This window comes from Narcine bancroftii, chromosome 6 (assembly GCF_036971445.1).
Source record: "Narcine bancroftii isolate sNarBan1 chromosome 6, sNarBan1.hap1, whole genome shotgun sequence".
Classification (NCBI taxonomy): domain Eukaryota; kingdom Metazoa; phylum Chordata; class Chondrichthyes; order Torpediniformes; family Narcinidae; genus Narcine; species Narcine bancroftii.
The window spans coordinates 12085215-12108605 of NC_091474.1; the positions used below are offsets into that span (position 1 = coordinate 12085215).

A 23391-nucleotide genomic window follows, 5' to 3' on the forward strand; every position below is an offset into this window, starting at 1 on the left:
CAAATTTGCAACAATATACCATATTTATTCCTCAAATTGTATGTAATTTACTCCAAGGCGGTATAGTTTTGAATTTATGCATTCCATCTTCCCATACCCAAGTGTGAATCTGATTTCCAGGTCACTGCAATACACTTCCTTGCTACTGCTAATACTATTTTAACAAATTTTATTTGGTATATTGATAGTTTCAATAAATCTGGGTTATGAGGAAATACAATGACTATTTGCATATTTCCTAAATCTCCTCCAAAAGGCTTTACCTTGGGACATGAGCAAGTTGAATGCAAAAAAAAGTTCTTGTCTCTTCACTACACCTAAAACATTTTTGTGGTGTCAGATACATTTGATATCAGATACAGTTGATGTAGAAAATTATATTGAACTAATCTGTACCTTACATTAGTAGTATTTGTCATACAATCTCGACAAAGATCTGATCATCTTTGCTCATCAGTTATAATATTCAACTCCAGTTCCCATCTTGTCTAGATTTATGCACCTTGTTTAGTACTTCCCGTTTGTGATAGAAAATACATTGCAGAAGTAAATTTCTTAGTATTTCCTCTCCTAATAAGAGTTTCAATCTCACTACAAGTAGATAACAGCATTGCTGGACCTAACTTTTCCCTCTAATATCCTCTCAGTTGAAAATAACAAAGAGTATTACGATTTATTACAGATTTATTCCTTAATTTTTCAAATGACATCAATTGGCCTTGTTCATAACAATGTTCAATGTTTTTAATACCTTTTCTAAACCAAATACAGTATTTAAAAATTGATTGTCCTTTGAAAAAGGTACAAGATAGTTTTGAATCAAAGGCATTTTGGGTGATATACTTCCTTTTGTTTCAATTTCATTAATTATCTTATTCCAAATAGTAATCAAATGTTTCAACAATGGCATTTCTTTACCACCAGTTATTAATTTTGAATCCCATTTGTATATAAATTCCTCTGCTAATCTCTCTCGTATTTTATCCAATTTTATTTTAGCCGATGTTGGTTGTTCTACTCCTTCAAAAAAAAAGTAAGAGATCTCATTTGAGCTGCTTGGTACTAATTAAAGTTAGGAAGCTGTAGGCCTCTCAATTCTTATTTCCTCATTAATCTTTCTATAGAAACTCTTGACATTTTACCTTTCCAAATAAATTTCCTTATATCTTTATATAATTCTTGAAAAAAAACTTAGTGGTAATAATATAGGTAAGGTTTGAAAAAGATTTTGTATTCTTGGGAATATATTCATCTTAATACAGTTAACCGTTCTTACTAACATTATAGGTAAAATCATCCATTAAAAAAAAATTCTTCTTCAACCTTTTTGTGGAATGGCAAATAACTCAATTTATATATATTTTTTATATTATTATCTACACAAATCCCTAAATATTTAATCCCATCTTTAGACCACTTAAATTGAGTATTTCTTTGACAATGACTTTAATCTCCTTCCATAAAGGGCATAATTTCACTTTTGTCCAAAATTATTTTATTACCAGAAATCTTATCATATTTTTCCAAATTAAAATGCAATTTTTGCAAGGAAGTCTCAGGTTCTGTCAAATATATTAAAACATCATCATCAAATAAACAAATTTTATGCTCTTCTTCACCAATCTTAAATTCTATAATTTCCAAATCACTCCTAGTCGTCTCTGCTAGTGGTTCTATAGCTAATATAAACAAAACTGGAGATAAAGGACATCCATGTCTACTTGATTTCATCAATTGGAATGGAACAGATATTTGTCCATTAGTTACTACTTTAGCTTTGGCTTTGTCCAATTTATAAAAGTTTGACCAAACTCAAATTATCTAACACCTTGGAACAAAATGTTCAATCTATCAAATGTTTTTTCTGCATCTAAAGTTACTGCAACACTTAAATCTTTTTTGTGCTAAATGTGTAATACTAATGAATCTAACCACATTGCCTTCTGATTGTCCCTTCTTTTTTTACAAAGCCCGTCTGGGACATATTCATTAGTTTAGGAAATAACTTAGTCACTCTATTAGCCAATATTTTGGCAAGAATCTTATAATCTGCATTTAATAATGAAATAAGCTGAAAGATGAGGGTTTTAAAGGGTCTCTATCTTTTTTGGTATCACAGTAATTATTGCTGTCGAAAATTATTCTGGGAGAGTATGTTATTAATGTTTTATCTAGCATTTCCATAAAAATAGGGATCAATAGATCAATTACATTCTTTATAAAATTCAGAAGGGAAACTATCTTTTCCCAGAGATTTATTACTTTGTAATGAGCACATTGCCTCCCCCATTTCTAGCTGTGTAAAATGAGCACTCAATTCTGTTTGTTCTTCCACACTCAATCTAGGTAAATGTATCAGAGATAAATATCTATCTGTTTTATTATCATCTTTTAAAGACTGGCCTACATAATTTAGAATAAAAATTCTTAATTATGTTACTAGTTCTTGAAACTTGTTGTTTTTCAATCGCCATGCAAGTACTTTATGTGATCATTCGTCTAACTCATAATACCTCTGTTTAATTCTTGTGATCACTTTTTCTGTTCTCTAAGTTTGTAATGTATTATATTGTATTTTTATTAATTAATGGCCTATGCTTATCTTCAGAACTTTTGAAGATCTTTTTCCAGAACCATTACAATGGAACCCTGTTATAGTTGGGGTCCCAAAAAAAAATAACTTTGCGAAAAAAGCAGAATGGCACTAAATCGGGGTTTTACTGTGTACAATATATATCGATCGCGGCAAGAACCCCTCTACACCCTTATGTTCGCGGCAGTACTCACCTCCTTCTGTTTGCAGTAGCACTTATTCCCCCATTCTCAGCACACATACCACCCTACTCCCTCGACCATGCGATGAATTCCCCACCAAGATAAACATTACTGTTCTTACCTTAATCATTTAGATGTGCCACTTCTAAACATCTGCTTTGCCACAGGGTGGCCATCCCTGGTACTGCAATGCTTAACTCCCAGATGAGTTCAAGGCCTCCTATGCCCGATTTGTCCACTAGGACAAGGAAGATTTGACTACCAGAACCACTGTGGACCCTCATGTCCCTTGAAGATCCTCTGCTGTTAGTATCCAAAGATGATGTGGAATGTATCCAAGGAAAACATTTGATCCGGATGGACTACTTAAGCAGGAGTTTGTGGATGTTTGGAATGTTATTGGAGACCTTGGCAAACTTCTACAGATATGTGCTGACAGGTTGTATCACAGCCTGGTACAGTGGCATCAATACCTCTGAGCTGAAAGCCCTGCAAAAGATGGTGGATGCAACCCAGTACATCACAGGCAAAACTCACCCCATTGTGACAGGTTGTGTTATTAATCTTTAGGTATATAAAATTCTGTATATATTTCCAGCATAAAGTTATTTTATGGGTTTGGACACAGAGACACTCACAGACACAGATCCTTATATACAGAAATCATTTTGGAAGTTGAAATCTCTGCTAAATTCATTGTTTGGTGGAAGTTGTGTAAACAGCCATAAAGCAAACAATTGCCCATTGAAATGTTGAAGACAATTAATGTTTACTCAGTGAAACAGCAGTGTACGCAAGAAAGCCATTTGCTGTTTGAGCTGTGCAGACAACTCGGAATCACATTAGCTCATAAATTTTTGGAATTTAAACTTCAAAATGCCTTTCAAAAGAAAATGACTACTTCTGACTGTCTCTTTGAGAGAGGGCAGTCTCGCTGTGTCCATTTCTACAGGGCACTTCATTGTAACCCTTGACTGGGTTTGTAAAATCATTGTGTGAAACACAGATTCTGAAACCTCCATGTAAAAGAGGGGGATTTGTGGAAAATCATTTGTAAGAAGAAACATTTATCTGAAAACAACTCTGCAAGAAGTTCATGAGTTTTGAGAAGTCTGATGACTCACACTTCCATAATTGCTTTTGAACAACAGTAAAGACTTTGGGTTTCAACACATAAGCTTTGAGAGTGAACTTTAAAATCATCTCTTAAGAGTTATGCCTGAACTGTAATGGTTTTGGCTTTGCCACCCATGCCCACACCCACACCTTTCCGCATAGTGGAGTTAAGTTTAGAGTTAAATAAGAAGTGTTATGGTTTTAATAGTTATGAAATAAAAAAAATTGTTTTGAAGATATCATTGTTCTGGTGAATTTCTATTGCTGCTGATCTAATATGTAAAACCACCATCAGGAACATCGACATGGCACATTGCCATCGGAGAGCAATCATCAACGATCCACACATTAAGAGTTTTGGCAGTCCTACCAAAGTAGCAACTGCATGTCACCTTTCCAACCAGAGGAGAGAACATCTTAGGCTGTAAACAGCCACCGTGACAGAGGTGCACCAAAGAAAAGGTACAAGGACTGCCTAAAGAAATCTCTTGGTGCCTGCCCCATTGACCACCGCCAGTGGGCTGATATCGCCTCAAACTGTGCATCTTGGCGCCTCACAGTTCGGCGGGCAGCAACCTCCTTTGAAGAAGACCACAGAGCCCATCTCACTGTCAAAAGACAAAGGAGGAAAAACCCAACACCCAACCCCAACCAACCAATTTTCCCTTGCAACCGCTGCAACCGTGTCTGCCTGTCCCGCATCGGACTTGTCAGCCACAAACGAGCCTGCGGCTGACGTGGACTTTTTACCCCCTCCATAAATCTTCGTCCGCAAAGCCAAGCCAAAGAGAGAGAAGAAACAAATATCTCTGGTTGGTACAAGGCTGCCCCCTGACTCCACCTCAGAAACTCGGATCACATTTCCATATTGCTAACCTCTGTACAGATCACTTGTGAAACAGGTCAACTCAGTTTGCAGGGAGATCAGAACTTGGCCAGGGGAGAGCCATGGCAGAACTGCAGGACTGCTTTGGAAATATGGACAGAGGAGATTCAGGAATGTGGTCAATTACAAAGACTACATCAACATCAATGACTATACAAGGACAGTGAATGATTTTGGGCTCATCATTTAAGAAAGGATGTGCTGATTTTGGAGAGGCTTCAAAAGAGGATGATTCTGGAAATGAAATGGCTATCATATGAGGAGTGTTTGACAGCTCTTGGCCTTTATTTGTTTGAATTTGAGAATGAGGGGGGGGGGAAGATCTCATTGAAACATTTCAAATGTTGAAAGGCATGGACAAAGTAGATGTAAAAAGGTTGTTTCCCTAGATGTTTTCACTGTAAAAAGGAAACGGGAACAACAATTCATGCAATTTGGACATGTGAGAAAGTGGAAAAATTTTGGGAAGATCTAAACCAGATATTAAATAAAATCACAAAAAGCAATATACCAAAAAACCCAGAGATCTTCCTCCTAAGTAATATAAGAAACAAAGAATTTGGACTCGATTTGGATGGAGCACAAAAAAGATTTGTTAGGATAGCCCTAGCTGTAGCAAAAAAATGTATTATGTCAACCTGGAAATTAGAAGACAAGTTGGGAATACAACAATGGTACATAGAAATGAATAAATGTATTGCATTAGAAAAAATAACATATAATTTAAGAAATAACATTACAATATTCGAACAAATATGGGAGCCATACATGAAACACAATAGAGAAATCCTACCGTGGACTTCCACCACCTAAAATGACAGAAGGAGAAGACAACGAAATGAACTGACTCAGTAAAATTTCTTGTTTATTTTTATTAAGTGACAACATTGTTTAACTGGTTAAATGTATCTTATAGATTGAACTTTAAATAAATGGGAAAGGGAGGGAGGGAAGGGAGGGGGGAAATGGGGGAGAAAATGACACTGTATATATTTAAGAAGAAAAATGTCTGTATGTATCTTGGTCAATATGGTTTATAGTGTGAAAAATAAAAAATTTAAAAAAAAAAAGGTTGTTTCCCATAGTGGGAGAGTCTAAGACAAGAGGACCTAACCAGGATTGAAGGGCATCCACTTAGAACTGAAATGATTAGGAATTTCTTCAGCCAGAGAGTGGTAGATCTGTTGAATTTGTTGCCACAGGTGGTTGTGGAGGTCAGGTCATCGGGCGTATTTAGGCAGCGGTTCAGGGCATCATATGTTATGGGGAGAAGACTGGGCGATGGAGCTGAGTGGGGAAAATGAATCCGCTCATGATTGATGGGTTGAATAGCCTATTTGTCCTATGTCTTATGGTCATAATGACCATCTGCATAGACTGTGTATAGAGGATGTCACTACACAACCAGGCCAAACCAGAAACCACGGCTAGACGCAGAGATTTAACCATGTAACCATTTACGGAGCGGTAACAGGCCATGTTGGCCTTTCGAGACCGCACCGGTTCCCAGATTTTGTGCGCCCTCTTCAGGCATTGGTCCTGGTAGATCTTCATTCGATAACTATCTTGCCATTAGTTTTCCAAAAACGCAACACTCAATTATAAGCAACTGGAAAATTCACTTAATCTGACATCTGCCAACTCCTGTGCCTGTGCTTAGGGTTTTACTGTATATGGTCCATCTTTCACATATTGTGCACTACTCAGAGCTCAGGTTGCTGCTTTCAAGTTAGGCGATGAGATGGCACCAAGAATAGCAAGGGCCAAACTCTCCCGAGCAATCAGGAAAGCAAAGATTATCCACAGCCGTGCAACACTGATGACGTGAGCTGCATGTTGCAAGGTATTAAAACCATAACAGTCCACAAGTCAAGCTTGTGGGTCAGTGGCAATGATGCCTCCCTTCCTGACAGGCGGAAAACCTCCTAATCACAGTTTGATGCAGAAACCATTATGTCACAAAAGAAAGCCCCAAGCGCCCCCCCGGGCACAGGAACAGGCATTGTTGCAATTGAGGTGAGGAGGATCCTATCCAAAATGAACCCATACAAAGCAGCAGAACCAAATAACACACCTGTTTGGGAGCCAGACCAGCTGATTGAAGTTCTAATGGAGGTAAAACACAGGATTTTGTTGACACCGTGGTTAAGAGAAAAAAAAACACCACACAAATGCTAGAAAGACTCAGCAGTTCAAACAGTGCCTTTATGTAGCTGGCTTGAGCCCGTTGTTGAGGTTCTAATGGATATCTTTTAATATCTCATCCAGCAGTGCATAGGTTCCACAGAATTCATGGTAGACATCATCATCCTGGTGCCCAAGAGAGGGATAGTAGCTGGATTAAATGACTGTCTAGTGATACTGTCCTCCACGATCATGAAGTACTTTGAGTGACTGGTAATGGTGTACATCAGAGGGTGCCTACCAATGATAAAGGACCCATTCCAGTTTGCTTATCGGCCAAACCAATCCACAGATGATGCAATAGTCCTGACCCTCCATTCTGTCCTAACCAATAAGCCAGACTGTTTTACATTAACTTCAGCTCAGCATTCAACATAATCATACCTCAGAGACTGGTGGATAAATTGTCCTTGCTGGGACTCAGTTCCCCTCTGCAACTGAATCCTGGAGTTCTTAATTGAAACACTACAGTTCGTCTGGGTTGACAGCAAAATCTCAAGCGCCGTCACACTGAGCACTGGTCCACCTCAGGGCTGCATGCTCAACTAGTACTGTTCATGTTGACTGTACTGCCAGATTCAGCTTCAACAACATCAAGTTTTCAGATGACACAACAATAGCTGGCCTTGATGACAAGGCTTGTACTGTAGTGCAAGAATAACAACCTGCGTCTCAATGTGGACTTTATTCCCTGGAGTGTAGAAGAATGAGGGGTGATTTGATAGAGGTATTTAAAATTATGAGGGGGATAGACAATGTAGATAAACTTTTTCCATTGAGGGTAGGTGATATTCAAACAAGAGGATGTGGGTTAAGGGTGGAAGGGGAAAAGTTTAAGGGGAACATAAGGGGGAACTTCTTCACTCAGAGAGTGTTGGGAGTTTGGAACTTCAGCTGAAGTGGTAGATGCAAGCTCGATTTTAACATTTAAGGGAAATTTGGACAGTATGTGGATGGGAGAGGTATGGAGGGCTATGGACTGAGTGCAGGTCAGTGAGACTCAGCTAGAAAAAGTGGATCGGCACATACTAGAGGGGCCAAAGTGGTCTATGTCTGTGCTGTAAATGTTCTATGGTTCTAGACAAGACAAAGGAGATGATTTTGAATTTCAGGAGAATGAAGGACCACTCCCACTACGTTTTAATGGCTTCATCAATGTTCCTTGGCATCCATTTAAAGCACAACTATCCTGGATCCACAACACCTCATTAATCAGGAAGGTGCAGTAGCACTTTCTAAGGAGGTTGAAGAGGGCAAGGCTACTGGCAACGATCCTAATGATGTTCTACAGGAGTACTATAGAGAATATTTTGGCTCTCTGCATCATAGTGTGGTATGGTTGCCGCAAAGCATCAGATCGGAGGTCAGAACAGAAGGTGATTAAAACTGCTGAGAAGATCATTGGGGTCTCCTTTCCTTCTATCGACAACATCTATAGGGAGCAATGCTTAAAGAGGGCTCAGAGAATCATCAAGGACTCTTACCATCCAGCCCGCAGTATCTCTGAGACTAGTTCAAGGAAGAGGTTCAGGAGCATAAAAACCAGGATTTCCAGGCTGGAATACAGCTTCTTCCCACAGGAGGTCAGACCGTTGAGGAATTCTAGAGACCTGCAAGTTATTTTTATATAGTATTTATTCATTTTGTATTGATATACATATATGTAGTTTGTGTGTAGGGTGTACTGTGAGTCTGTGTGTGTGCACCATGTTCCTGAGATGCACTGTTTCATCAGGTTGTACAGTATACGCACAATCAGGTGACAATAAACTTCGACATGCTTTGTTCTCACTCTTGCCATCAGGAAAGAGGTATAGGTGTCACAGGATTAGTACGACCGGGTTCAAGAACTGTTGCTACCCTGCATCCAGAAGACTCCCAAACAACTGACTCAATTAGGAACTCATTTGAATATTTTGCATATTATTTATTACTGATTTTTTTTTTTCTGTATTTGTATAGTCAGTCTGCTTACATTTCTCTCTGTATACATATTTCTTCTCAATTACAGTTACTGATAGGTAAAAATTCTGCCATGCCTTCAGGAAAAAGGAACTCAGGGTTGTATGTGATGTCATGTATGTAATCTGATCATAAATTTGAACTTTGTAGTAGTGGTTGAACTGTTTTGTATTCACTGCTGAGGCTACACATGTTCTGATCACAATGTAAGAGTTCTATGAATTGTAATCACTATTTTACGTTGCCTAAAAATATTACTTGAATCAATCTGAACGGTAGGATCAGAATTTCAGTGCATTAATTTGTCATGAACATGCCACAAAATTTATTGTTTTTCTGCAGCATCACAGGTGCAAATACACTTAAAAATAAATAAATTAGTGCAAAAGAAGGGAAAGTGAGGTAGTGTCTGGTTCATTGTCCATTCAGAAATCTGATGGCGAAGGGGAAGAAGCTGTTGTTTGTGCTGCTGGGTTTTCATCTTCAGACCCCTTCCTGATGATAGCGTGAAAGGGCATGTCCTAGGTGGTGGGGGACCTTGAGGATAAGAGGCTGCCTTCTTCAGACAACACCACTTGTAGATGTCCACAATGAAGATTGATGCCTATGATGGTGGTGGCCTCTCTGTCGTCTTTTCCTGTCCTGTGCATTGGCCTCTATACCAAACAGTGATGCAATCCATCAAATGTTCTCCGTGGTACACCTCTAGAACTTTGCAAGAGTCTTTGGTGACATACTAAACCTTCTCAAACTCCTAATGAAGTATAGCCGCTGGTGAGCCTTCTTTGTCATTGCAGATATTTGGAGATGTCGACACCCAGGAATTTGAATTTCTTAACTCTTTCTACTGCTGACCCTTTGATGAGGACATGGTTCATGTTCTCCTGATTTCCCCCTCCTGAAGTTCACAATCAGCTCTTCAGTTTACTAACGCTGAGTGCAAGTTGCTGTTATGACACCACTCAACTCGCTGATCTGTTTCCCTCTGACATTTCCTCATTGCCACCTAATTCTGCTAATGGTTGTGGTGGTATCAGCAAATCGTAGATGGAATTCGAAGTCTGCCTAGGGTGTAGAGCAATGGGCTAAGCATACATCCTTGAGGTGCGCCTGTGTGCATTGTCAGTGAGGAGGAGATGTTTCACACTGGTATTGACTGTGGTCTTTCAATGAGGAAGCCAAGGATCCAGTAGCAGAAGGGAGTGCAGAGGCCCAGGTTTTGGAACATTGACCAGTATCGAGGGTATGATGGTGTTGAAAGCTGAGCTGTTACTGATAAAGAGTAGCCTGATGTACCTGTTGCTGTTTTCTAGGTGATGCAGAGCTGAGTGGAGGGCCAGTGGTATTGCATCTGCTGAGGAGCAATTGTGATGGTAGGCGATTGCAGTGTCCAAATCTTTACTAAGGTGTGAGTTAATTTTGGACATGACCAACTTCTCAACGCAGTTCATCAGAGTAGATGCGAATAGTAGTGCACTAGTTGAATGTCTCAGCAGGATATTGAAATATCCTGTGTCGTTCTGCTACTTTATATGTGCCTCCGAATTGCCTTAAACGGATTCCCATCCAGTGTCACAGAGCTTTCAGTTTGCCTGGCAGTGGCTCAATGCAGGGTCAATGGCCGTCAACATTACCCATAATTCCTCATGCAAGTGAAACTGCTCTACCTGTGCAGGGGAACCGAGAAGGGGGCCGTTCTCATGAAACTGGTACAGTGGTGGGCGATTGGGGAGGGGGGGGGGGAAAGAGAGACACAGCAGTGCCATGCAAATGGAGGAATGGGGTGGGGGAGGAGACGGCAGCGCAACTCGGGCGGGCAAGGGAGGGAGGGCAAGGGAGGGAAACACGGCAGCGTGACTCAGGCAGGCGAGGTGGAGGGAGAGAGACAGTAGCGAGACTCAGGCAGGCTTAAGGGGACCACCATTTTATAATGATTCCAAAATCCGGAAGATTCCCAACAACTGCAGGTGTTTGGTCCCGACGATCCCAGATAAAAGGCTAGGCACCTGTACTATTACATGATAATGAATGAATCTTGAATTTTGAAAAACATGAAACCAAAGCTGGAATTGTAGAAATTGTATGACTGGAGAACATTGTGGTGATAAAGATGGAGAAGGCCATGGAGAGATTTAAAAACCCAATAACTTGTTAGCTTCCCAAGTGTACTTTTACCTTCAGTATGCATTTGGAAATCCCTTTGTGCAGAATAATGAACAATTTAGGCTGCCAGTAAAGAAGCTAAACTATTCATTTTGAAAGACTGAAGAATGGGAATATGGACACAGCTGCCCCTCTCTGAAGGATCTTGCCTCTCTAATGTACCATTAAAAATGGGTCATGTTGCTTTCTCTGTATTTGTGTGTGTGCTTAAGTTGTGGTTCTATTTGACGAGAGCTATATTTGTGCTTGCATTCCGTATAGCATAGCAGTTTCATGGAAAAGGAGCTGGATTTTCCAAGATGATGTCCACAAGCCATGTTATATGCCACTCAACAATGGTGGATGAAACTGCCAATGTCCCAAGAAAATCCCAACAGACTGACCTTGTAGTGATCTCTGCTCCCTCAACAGTCATAGGTACATGGGAAGTCATGTAACCTGGCTTTAAATGTACTAATGATATCAAAGTGAAAGCTGGTCACTCAAAAGCCCACTTACAACTAGATTCTGAATTTCTTTTTTAAAGATATGTGGGAATAAAAAAAATGCCCCAGGAAAGACAAGAGTATTTGACAAGCTAAAATATTCACTGTCAGGGTTATTAATAGCACAGAATATATAATTTATTGTTTTCAATTTAATTCTTTTTAAGTTCTTTGGATGCACTTAATTATTACAAAATATTCTGACTCATTTTGGTATTTATTATTACTTGAAATTAGTACAATGGCAGAAATTTAAGAATGGAAAGGAAAGCTGGAGGAGAGGAGGTTCAAGGACAGAAAGAATAGATGGCAAGAGTAGTCAAGTGTAGAGAGTGAGTGTGGTGTGAGGAGTAGGCAGTAAGCAAGGGCACCTGTGTCTCAGGTTACTTTGTCCATGTGAATGTCCACAATGTGTTTATGCTATATCCATACAAGTCATCTTGATTACTCTAGTCATCTTAAACATTCTGCCACTGGACAAGACCTCGCACTGTGAGTCTGGATTTTTGTCATTTATCACCAATAAATTCTTTGATTTAATCAGGAGTGTAAACAAAAAAGTCTACTATGTCTCTCTGAATACATTGTTTTCTGTAGCAAAATATTTCTCTTTTAACAATGTAGGGACTTTTTAAAATGGGTTGTTTTAACTAAACGTTCACAAACTTCAATTTCATATTTACTGATTTGCCTTTACATTAGATATTTCCTCATTTTAAATACAAAGCAATTGTACGTACTAGCATATTTCATTGAACATAAAACATTTAATTTAAGGATTAACTGCTCCCATAGATGTATATTTGTCAATAACATTCTTTATTTTTCTCATTAATTACTGCAGATTTAAGGACATGTCAGCTCATTCAGAATTCATGGCACGGCTTGCACTTCAGACCTCTTGGGTTCTGTGGTCAGCCTGTACACTGACAACCTAGCAATATCCTGCCTTGGCTTTTCTCAATTACAAATGTTGATTGAGAGTGATGAGAAACAAGATTTCTATGTGACCAATGGACTCTCCAATCAATCCAATTTTTCCCCCATACCACACAACAGAAACTATTTGCTTTCACCTTGTTATTTTTTTCTGTCAAGGATTTGGAAAGTAAATGAATCCATCCAGAGAGTAGATCAAATCATGATCTACATGTCAACAGTGCATACAAATCATATTATTCATGATCAAATATCTATGAAATATATATCTATTATATATTTGAGGATATAACCAGCACAATGGATAGAGGGGAACAGAGGATTTCCAGAGGTGTTTGACAAGGTGCCACATAAAAGGCTAATTCATAACATAAGGATGTATGGAGTTGGGGGATAAAGTTCAAGGATGGATTTAGGATTGGTTAACCAAAGGAATGCAGAGAGTTGGGATGAATGGATGTTTCTCTGGTAAGCAAGTTGTGAGGACGGACTTCAGCGAGATATAAATAGGTTAAGTGAGAGGGAATGGTCTGGCAGATGGAGTAAGTACAATGTTAGTAAATGTGAGGTCATCCACTTTGGAAGGAAATATAGATCAATTTTTTTAGTTGTATGGTGGAAGTTTGCAACAAGCTAGTAAAAATACAATGCTGAAGAAACTCAGCAAGTCAAACAGTGTCCTTTATATAGCAAAGATAAATATATATAGGGCACTGATCTGCTGAGTTTCTCCAGCATTGTATTTTTACTTCAACTACGATGTCTGCAGACTTTCGTGTTTTACTTCTGACGATTGCAATATTCTGTTGTGATGAGGGACTTGGGAGCGCTAGGATGCTCACTAGAATTCAGAAGAATGAGAGACGAGTCTTATAGAAACATGAAATTATGAAAGAGATAGATAAGATAGAGGCAGGAAAGTTGTTTCCCCTGGTAGGAGTGTTAAATGTTTTGTGCCTTTCCACGTTAGAATAAATTTCTGGAGAACAACATTATTAAGAGTACCACTTAAAAAATATACAGGCCTGTGGGAGGTCCAGCACCTCCGAAGAGGATCAAGGTGCTCCCCTAACATAAAAATACATGGGTTTGTATATACCCTGTTGCAATCTGATTTAACCAATCACAAAACAATTTTCTATGTGACAAGCATGACCCTATCAGCATTAAACTACATACAAATTGAGAAATTTTGTGGACCAATCACAAAGATGTATCCTCTTTGCTCCAAGCATTGTTCTTGTGAGACACATGACACATGATCCACTTGAGGCTAGTGGAAATTTACGAGCTAAGATGGGGTTGCCAGACAACACACATCATGGGACTCCTCACTTTTCTAAAGTATTTACAACCCTCTCAGCATTCTTTCACAAAGCAGCAAGGCACATATGGGCATTAGTTAACAGAGACACTAGAATTAAGGGATTTAGCCACAAAGGTTAGATTTAGGTCAGAAATGAGGGGAACTGCTTTTTCCAGAGATCAATTCTCTGCCCAAGGGAGCAGTAGAGGCTACCTTATTAATTATATTTAAATCAGATTTTTTTTGCATAGTGAATAGCAAAGCAGGCTTGACCGATTAGGTGACCAACTCCTGCTTCTATTTCTTATGTTCTTAAATGCTGCGTCTTTCATGCGCAGGAAAGAATGGTGGATGTGTGTAAAGATGAGTGCCATAGGTCTCCTTGATGAACACTTCATTGTGAAGCAGGAAAAGCTTGCCTGAACTTTGGTAGAACTTCTCACGTTAGGAGAAGCCACACACAGGCACTCTCTCAAAATGAAATTCCCAATCAGGAATATCAGCACCCTTGCGGACCATCCCATCATCAATAAACCCAAACAATTTTATGCTTTTATACCCTATAAAACTCAGACATGTTGACACTAGTTTCACCACATTGAATATGATTAGATTGGCAAGAGTTGCTCAGGTCAATGAACAAGGTGATGATAAATCTCTGGACCTGCAAAACCAGAAGGGGGTTGGGTTTTACCATGAAAAATGAGTTAATCTGGTACCTCAGCAACACCCCATGAAATGTCCTTGATCGTCTGTATCAGTGTAGAACCACCTAGTTCCCAATCTCAAAAGTCTGTGTCCTAAATGGTGATGGACTGTTTCTGTGGGGGTCAATAAAAGATGTCTTCCTCTGGAAACAAGGAAATAGGGGCAGCTAACGCCAATGGAATTCTCCTCCTAACAACACCCTGTTGGACAAAAAAAAGTATGAAACTCCACATCAGTATGCCTGATCCAGGCTCTAGCACCAGTTAGAGGATGCATACAGGCATGTTTGTAATGACAGGCACCAATGAACTTTTGGGATAATCTGCTTTGCAAACAATGATAGCAATCAAAATGCTTTGCAAGAAAATCATTATGACATTATTAATTGACCCTGCAAAGAAAGCTCTTCTCAGACATTGTATCACAGAGAGGCAAAAACCTCCCTTCAAACTGGAGCCACAAAGTGTACAGAAAACTTGGACTGCCCTGAGATATACCACAAATAGCACCTGTGACAAGATTCTTGTCTCCTGCCAGGAAATACAAGTATTCATTTCATTAGAAGTAGTAGGAATAAATCTTCGTTATGCACAATTTCATTCAGAGTTTCAAATGTTCATCTAAAATAGGGGGTTTCATTTTTGATGTGTGAGTATAAGCACAAGAAAAAGACATTTATGTTTGACTTTTAAGTGGTTTTCCACGCTCCTGACCCCACCCCACCCTCATTCTTTGGCACGTAACAAAGACTTCTCATTGCAAGGTGGGGATGTGGTTTTGAAATGCTGAATTAGGCCAACTTCGCTGAGCCTTCATCCCCATTTATGATGCGCTTCTTTCCACTGGCATATCTTCAACAAATCAAGTTTTTCATGCTTGCATGCAATAAAACAGTACAGCTTTCAAACACGGGCTGATAATATACCATACACAAAATTGCCAGGCGACAGCCAACTTCGCAATAGAGAGGCTATCACTTACCCGTAACATTCAATGCCATTGCCAACCCACCACTGGTATTCACCAGAGACCAGAAATTCAACTTGACCAACCACACAAATACTGTGGCTACAAGAGTAGATCAGATGGTGGCTATCCTTTGGTGAGTGATTCATCTCCTGACAACTCTCAAGTTTGGTAACATCATCCAGGACAACAAAACTGTGTTATTGGTGCCATGTCAACACACTAAATAGCCTCTTAATTGCTGATTTAAGAAATTACTGAATTGTGTGCCATGCATAAAATTCACTGTAGATGCATATCCATGCTACTTGAACATCATTTCTCAAATCCATGATAACTACTGCAGGAAGAACAAGGAAGTAGGTGCACATGAGCATCACCATATGCATGTTCCTTTCCAAGTTGTAGACCATCATCGAAATACATCACTGGTTCATCATCAGAACTGGTTGGGGTTACAGCCCTTTGATTAATCCAAAACATTTTCAGTTTTATGGATGGGAACCTACCTCCTTAACCATTTTGATTTAACTGCTACTCCTGTTTCAACACTGTTGACTCACAACAGTCCTCAGAAGGTTTAACAAGCCGTTCAGTTTTCTGAATACAGCTAAGGATGGTCAGTAAATAGTGACGTGGCCAGCAAAAGCGCGAGGGTATTAAAAATTAGGAAAATTAAAGAAAAACACAATGCTGGAGGAACTCAGCACGTCAATCAGTGTATTTTTTCATCGCAAAGATAAAGATCCATAACCAATGTTTCTGCCTTGAGCTCGTCATCAAAGTATGAGCAAAATGGAGGTTGGCACACAAACAAAAAGTTTAAGAAATCCCTGACTAAATAATTGTTAGCATATTTTTAAGTTTACGTTTCTAGTGCTTTTATCTGGATATGAAACAGGCTTTAACCATCTGTCTCAATTAGTAAATGACATTCCTGAAACCAAGAGCTCTTTAATTTTGCTATTGAACCTGATGAAATAATAGAACCATATGCCAGACACTAATATTATGTTATCACATTGGATGCAAGAGAATATTCAACTTCTTAATACTATAAAAGAACTGTGAGAAAAATGAAAATACTTCCAATTTTTAAAAAAAAGGTCGTGTTTCTATAATTTAAACTTTTCTTACAGATTTCTGTCACTTTAAAAAAACATATCTTTTCAGGTCCAACACAGTTCAAACAAAACCATTTTTTTTCCCTCAATGAATTTGTTTCTTGATGTGCCTATTGGTATCAATCATACAATTTCTCCAAGCAGCAGAATAATACATTTTTACATCAGAGATATCAAGCAGCTCTTAATGAAATTACACATCTTTGAAGTCTGCTGAAATTAAGGTCGGACAGGTTTTGGTGATATTCCTATAATTTTAATTCTCTAGTGAGAGAATTGAATTAGCAATGGATCAATCTTATCATTTGTTACTAATTTGCTTTGACAGTTTGCTGAACCAAAAATATTCCTTTGGATGAGTAAATTTCAGAACAATAAAGTGATACAATAAATTGTCTTCAGTTGTGCAAATACAAGGCAAACGTACCAATTCCCTAACACTAAGGAAAGTTATTGAGAAGGCAACATTTTGCATGTTAGAAAATTATCCATACTCAATGATTAACCACACTAAAGTTAAATATATGCATTGACTGGGCAGTTTGAGCAATACTCATGAACATTCCTGTATTTCTTAGCTATTTGAACACCTTCATGAAGAATACTTGCCATCTGCTTTCGTATCTCCATGTTTAATGTTTCATACTTATTTTTTATAATAAATTAATTTTTTCATTGTTCTGCCCATTTTGATATTTTATCCGTCACAGACTACGATTTCTGAACTTTTTTCTCCTATAAATCTGAGCAGCTTGCACTTAGTTTTTATCGCCCATTCCTTCAGCATTCTTGTAGAAACTGCTGTACGCTGCTACCAATTTACATTGCAGGTATAGGCCTAATCTTTGGTTAAATCTGAAAATCAGCTTCTCTTAATGGACATACATTGGGATCTTTTATTAATCAAAACTTTGAAAGTTGCCCTTAACATTTCACAACTACCCACACAGTGGAAAGAGTGATCTTAAAATAGCGGCTCACATAAAGAAAAGAATAATGTATACTTTAGTAGCACAGGACTATTTCTGTGCTGTTAATTGCTTTGACATCCGGTGGCTCTGACTTCCACGTTGTTGAAGTTCAAGAGAACTTCAGCCTTCTAGCCAGCCATGAACCACTTCACCTAGCACTGCAATAGGTCCATAGCCGACATCATTTCCCTATACTTTTGTCCTGTAACATCTGTACACCAAGGACACATATCTCAGATTACTATTCATTGACTGCAGCAGGGCCTTCAACACAATAGTGCCAAACGATCCCATCCCCAAACTCTTGTGACCTGGCCTCAGGATAGCCCTCTGCAACTGGATCCATATCTTTCTGTCTTGCAGGTGACTAGCTATCAGTAGGATTGGTGAAAGAACCTCCTCCATGATCATTCTCTACACCAAGGCCCTGAGAGGCTGCTTAGTCAGTCCCCTTCTGTACTCCAAATACCACACCAACTCCAGATTTCAGATTCAGATATCTGATTCATTGTCAGAGTACACATTTGACATCACATACAACCCTGAGGTTCTTTTACCTGTGGGTGAGGCAGAATTACCACTTATTGGTAGTGCAAAAAATAAGTAACACATGTAAACAAATAAAGAAATGTAAACAAACTGACTGTGCAATATAAAGAGGGAAAAAAATAATTAAGTGCAAAAGCAGGAGAACTTAAATGAGTCCCTGATTGAGTTTATTGCTGAGAAGTCTGATGATGGAGGGGTAGGAGCAATTCCTGAACCTGATGGTGCGAGTCTTGTGACAATTATACCTCTTTCCTGATTGTAACAACGACTATAGAGGATGTGCTGGGTGGTGTGGATCCTTGATGATTTCTGCTGCTCTCCAATGACAGTATTCTTTATAGATGATCTCTAAGGGAGGGAGAGTTTACCCTGTGATTTTCTGGCTATGTCCACTACCTTTTGCAAGACTTTGCTCTCAGGGGTATTGGTGACCCCATACAAGAACGTGATGCAGCTGGTCAGCACACCTTCCACCACACCTCTGTAGGAATTTGTCAGGGTTTCTGATGTCATACCAAACCTCTGCAAACTCCTGGGGAAGTAGAGGTGCTGACGTGACTTATTCACTATTCCATTAATGTGTTGGGTCCAGGAAAGATCCTCCGAGATAGTGACTCCCAGGAATGTAAATTTGCTCACCCTCTCCATCTCTGATCTGTGCCCCTCTAACTTTCCCTTCCTGAAGTCAACAATCAGCTCCTTGATTTTGATGACATTGAGTGAGAGGTTGTTGTTGGTGCACCATTCAGCCAAGTTTTCAATCACTCTTTCCTGTTTGCTGACTCATCATCCCTTTTTAATATAACACAATCCTGGGGCATTGTCAGCAAATTTGTATGTCGTACCAAACCACACAACCATAGCTGTAAAGTGAGTAGAGCAGGGGCTAAGAACGCAGCCCTGAGGTGCTCCAGTACTGATGGTGATTATGGAGATTTCTTACCAATCCTCATTGATTGTGGTCTGGAGGTGAGGAAATCAAGGATCCAATTACAACCGTGGGGGTGTTGAGTTCCAGGTCTTGGAGTTTGCTGATCAATTTTGAGGGGATGATGATGTTAAATGCCAAATTGTAATCGATAAAGAATATCAAGAACTCCATCTATAAATTCACGGGCAACAAATTTAGAATGTCACCGTCATCCCACAACTTCTACAGATGTATCATTTTACCTTCGTAGATGCTGTCCAACTTTTATTTTCCACCATTTTCTGTTTTTACTCTTGAATACCGCATCCAGTTCTGATTGCCAAGCTACAAGAGACACCTTCAGGCATTCATTGAAGGTATCTCAAATTCATGCTTCAAGACCAATCACTGATGTTAATTCTAGTTCTAAGCTAAGACTGTTCATATCATGCTATGGCATTTGCAGAATATGAGCTCAGTTTTCTTTATATATTTAAAAAATTTAGACATACAGCATGGTAACAGGCTATTATTTCATGCTGCCCAATTAGTCCCAATTGACCTACCACCCCCGGTACATTTTTGAACAGTAGGAGGAAACCCATAGATACGTGGAGAACGTACAAACTCCTTACAGACTGGGGGATTCCAACCCTGGTTCCGATTGTGGGCGCTGTAGCAACGTTACAACTGCTACACTAACCGTGCTACCCTGCTACACTAACTGTACTGTCCTACTGGAAGAGGCATCATTTTGGTGTCTGTAGATTGGTAGCAGACTGCTACTGAAATGTATTTAAATCATTTTGAATCTAACGTTAGAGGAAAGTGCTGCCAGAGTGGCCAAGGCCAAGTAACTACTTGCCTTTTTTTAGTTGATACACATTTCAACTATATTGAGAAGATTATGGAGGAAATAAATGTTTAGGATGGTTGATGGGTATCATAGTTGAGTCACTTGTCCTCCTAGCTCTACTTTTTTTTTCTCAAGTGATCCCTTGTGCTAAATAAATTCTACTAAACTACAATGCAATAACAGTGATTATATATATTTTATTTTTACCTTGACTGTATCTGTTTGAATTTTATATGTCTAGCCTGCCATGAATGGTGAAGCTCACCAATTGGACCAATGGGAGCAAGCAACAACATCCAGTTCCCAAAGCCCAAGCCCAAATCCAATTCAAAGTGGAACTGACAGTACTGCAGGTAAGAATAGGAAGAATGGATAATTTTATATCGCACTATTAGCAGATTTCCTGCAGTAATATTCCTGAGATTAATAAAGAGTTGTATCTTTTGCATAAGATTTATTCAAATCCATAGTGTTGGCTATCGCTTTTCAAAGCACTCCTGAAAACTTCAAATTTAACAGCTGTTTTTTTAAACTTTTACACTATTCTCATTAAACAGACTTCTTTTCTGGTTTGGCTTACTTTATTCCTTTTTGTTCTTGTGTATAAGAAATTTTATGATTTTTGTACTGTTTTGGCTATCTGTGATTTACTCTGCATCTTCTATTTTGCATTTAGGTTTTATTTTTTACAATTCTTTTTTGTTCACATTGAATTTTTAAATTTCTGGCTGAAGAAATTTCTCTTTGTTCTTTAATCCTAAGGCTGTACCCTCTGATCCTAGACTCTCCCACAACTGGAAACACCCTTTCCAGGCTTTTCAGTATTGACTAGTCGAGTGTTCCCTGATAGAGGTGCTTCAAACCCACTCCCTGAGAAGCCCTCAGTACATTTTACAGTACCTGAATGAGTACTTGATGTTCTCAAATATACAGTTAAGGGCTGAGAGCTTCATTTTGAGATATTAGACTAGATAATTTTTTTGTCTGGCATAAATATAGTTTCCTTCTGATCATAAATGTATATGATTTTATAATAGGTTGATTTCAAGGTCCACTCTTGACAAAGAATCTTAAGATCAAAATTATCTTTCAGATACCACCGTTGTTATCATGTTTGTAGTGAAATTGTCACTGCAGTAGATGGCAATCGATGAGGTATCAAAAGGTGATGGCGTAATATGTTATGATCTTAGAATGGGCAATGATAGAAAACGAGTTTCAAATTGTACTGTTACAACCTCAGTGCAGAAATAAATAAAGGACTTGATTTTTACTGCCAGAATACAAATACAAGGGGCAACGCAGAAAAAAAAATCAGGATTTGGCTGATTTGCATGGGGAATTGATAATAAAATCAAAAGATTGCATTTAAATTAGTACAAGATATTCATCAGACCAGAATTGGAATACTGTAATCGATTTGCTCTCCATTCTTGGAAATATTATTAGATCCTTAGAAAGAGTACTGTATTTTTATGCCTATAACGCGCGTGTAACCCACTGTGCATTATATGCATGTGCACGCTATAAAATAATTTTTTTTAATGTTGAAACAACACGCACAATTTATAGCAGGCGTGGGAAAGTCGCACTGGCAATAAACAGCACACACAATTTATAGCGGGCATGGGAAAGTAGTAGCGGCAGTAAAACAACGCACACAATTTATAATGGGCATGGGAAAGTCACACAGGCAATAAACAATGCACCCAATTTATAGCAGGCGTAGGAAAATTGCACTGGCAATAAAAAATGTGTAAAATTTATAGTGGGCATGGGAAAGTCGCACCAGCAATAAACAAGGTGTACAATTTATTGCGGGCGTGGGAAAGTCACACTAGCAATAAATTATACACACAATTTATAGCGAACGTGGGATAGTAATAGGGAGTAATGGAACATGCTAACATTTTACAGATGTTGGTATTGGGTACATACAAAATGGCAAAATTCAAAATTTTGATCTTGCAGTCTTGGGATTAACTCTTTAGCCTGAGTGCCTTAGTATTCTGAGAAACCAGATATTCTGGCACTGCAGCTTATCAATGCTAACTGCCCAAAATCCATCCCTTGAGGGAGGAGATTAACATATCAAGTCCATCTGAGACAACGGTCTCAGATGGACCCTGCAGGAGGATATCATCTATATCATGGGAATTGGCATCTCTGGGGGAAGTTGAATGGGTTCTAAATTGTGGGATGGTCCCCTGTGTCCAGTAAATGAACTTTGCTTTTATGAGTTGGAATTTAGAATACTACACCTGCGCGGTATATGCATGTGCATGCTCTACGAGAAAATTTTTACATAGTTTAAGATATATGCGTGTGCACATTGTATGTGTATGTGCTTTGTTTGAGTGAAAATATGATACTTGAATGATACCAGGAACGAAAGATTTTAATCAATAAGTAAATTTGCATAACTTTCTTGTATGCTGCATTAAATAATTGTTTCTATATTTACATGTTAAATACAGTGAAATTAATTGTTTGCCTTTGATGAAGTTAGTACACAATCATTTATCTGGACATCTAAAATCCGGAAAGCTCCAAAATCCAGCAAGTGGGAAGAGACTGGCAGCGCGAGTCAGGCGGGCGAGGGGGCGAGACCCAACGCAAGTTGGCCGGGCGAGGGGGGGGAGACCAGCAGCACAAGTCAGGCGGGTGAGAGACCGGTAGCTAGTCAGGCGGGCAAGAGACCGGCAGCGTGAGTTGGGCAGGTGCGAGTCGGGCGGGCGAGTGGGGGAGACCGGCAGTGCAAGTCGGACGGGCGAGGTGGGGGGGAGACAGCAGCGTGACTGGTAGGGGGTGGGGGTGGATACGGCAGCACAATTCGGGTGGGTTTAAATCTGGCTTTCTGAAATCTGGAAAAATCTGAAATTTGGGACACACTGTCCCTGAAGGGTTCTGGATAAAGGATTGTGTACCTGTAGTATGTAAATATAAGTGCATCTCCAGTGCTGTTAGAATGCTTGTGCACTTTTAAAGGTAGGGACTTTGATCAATAGTAATTTTGTAGTATTACTGACTTCAAAAAAATATGTCGTTGTTTATTGACACATTTTATGTGTAGAAGGCTGGACAATTTCACAATAAAGGCAAAACAGAATTTATAAAACACATCCTGGGAATAACGAATAATCAGTAGAGTTTTTCTTGCTGGTTGTTTGATATTCTATGCAATGTGGTGGGCTGAAAAGAAGTTGTTGAAGTCTGTTATTCATGAGTAAGACTGTAATTAATGGATGTGTAGTGAGGCTAGAGAGAGGAGCAATTGTTGGTGAGTGCTTTAATTAACTTGAAGCCTCTTTTCCAGCAAAGGATGTGTTAGATAATTTAATATGTCCATTACCAGAAAGGACTAGCAAGCAGACCATTGCCTTAGAAATTCAGCAAAATTGTGTAGACAAAAATCACAATTCTCATTCTGATTTTTGGCTCAATAATGTACACATTTTGGATTCCCTTATGTTGGTGTTCAGTAGCAGCAA

The 23391-nt window shown here is 39.0% G+C and overlaps 1 protein-coding gene and 1 long non-coding RNA gene across 14 annotated transcripts in view; one reads left to right on the forward strand and one right to left on the reverse strand.

The window, feature by feature from the left end:
* Positions 1-23391, forward strand: part of dnmt3bb.1 (DNA (cytosine-5-)-methyltransferase 3 beta, duplicate b.1) — a 333238-nt gene that overhangs the window by 210694 nt on the left and 99153 nt on the right. For 10 of the 13 annotated variants that reach the window (XM_069883973.1, XM_069883974.1, XM_069883976.1 and 7 more), the window contains one exon: positions 20142-20253. In XM_069883973.1, the coding sequence (XP_069740074.1) occupies positions 20142-20253 (112 nt within the window). Of the gene's footprint in view, positions 1-10236; positions 10297-11347; positions 11504-19319; positions 19422-20141; positions 20254-23391 lie in introns of those variants that run through there. The other 3 variants (XM_069883978.1, XM_069883977.1, XM_069883980.1) reach the window with 3 other exon arrangements.
* On the reverse strand, positions 6969-7554 carry LOC138735715 (uncharacterized). Its single transcript, XR_011339897.1, has 2 exons — positions 7346-7554; positions 6969-7198 (listed from the first exon to the last, which is right to left on the reverse strand). It is a non-coding gene; the product is annotated as an uncharacterized lncRNA (long non-coding RNA).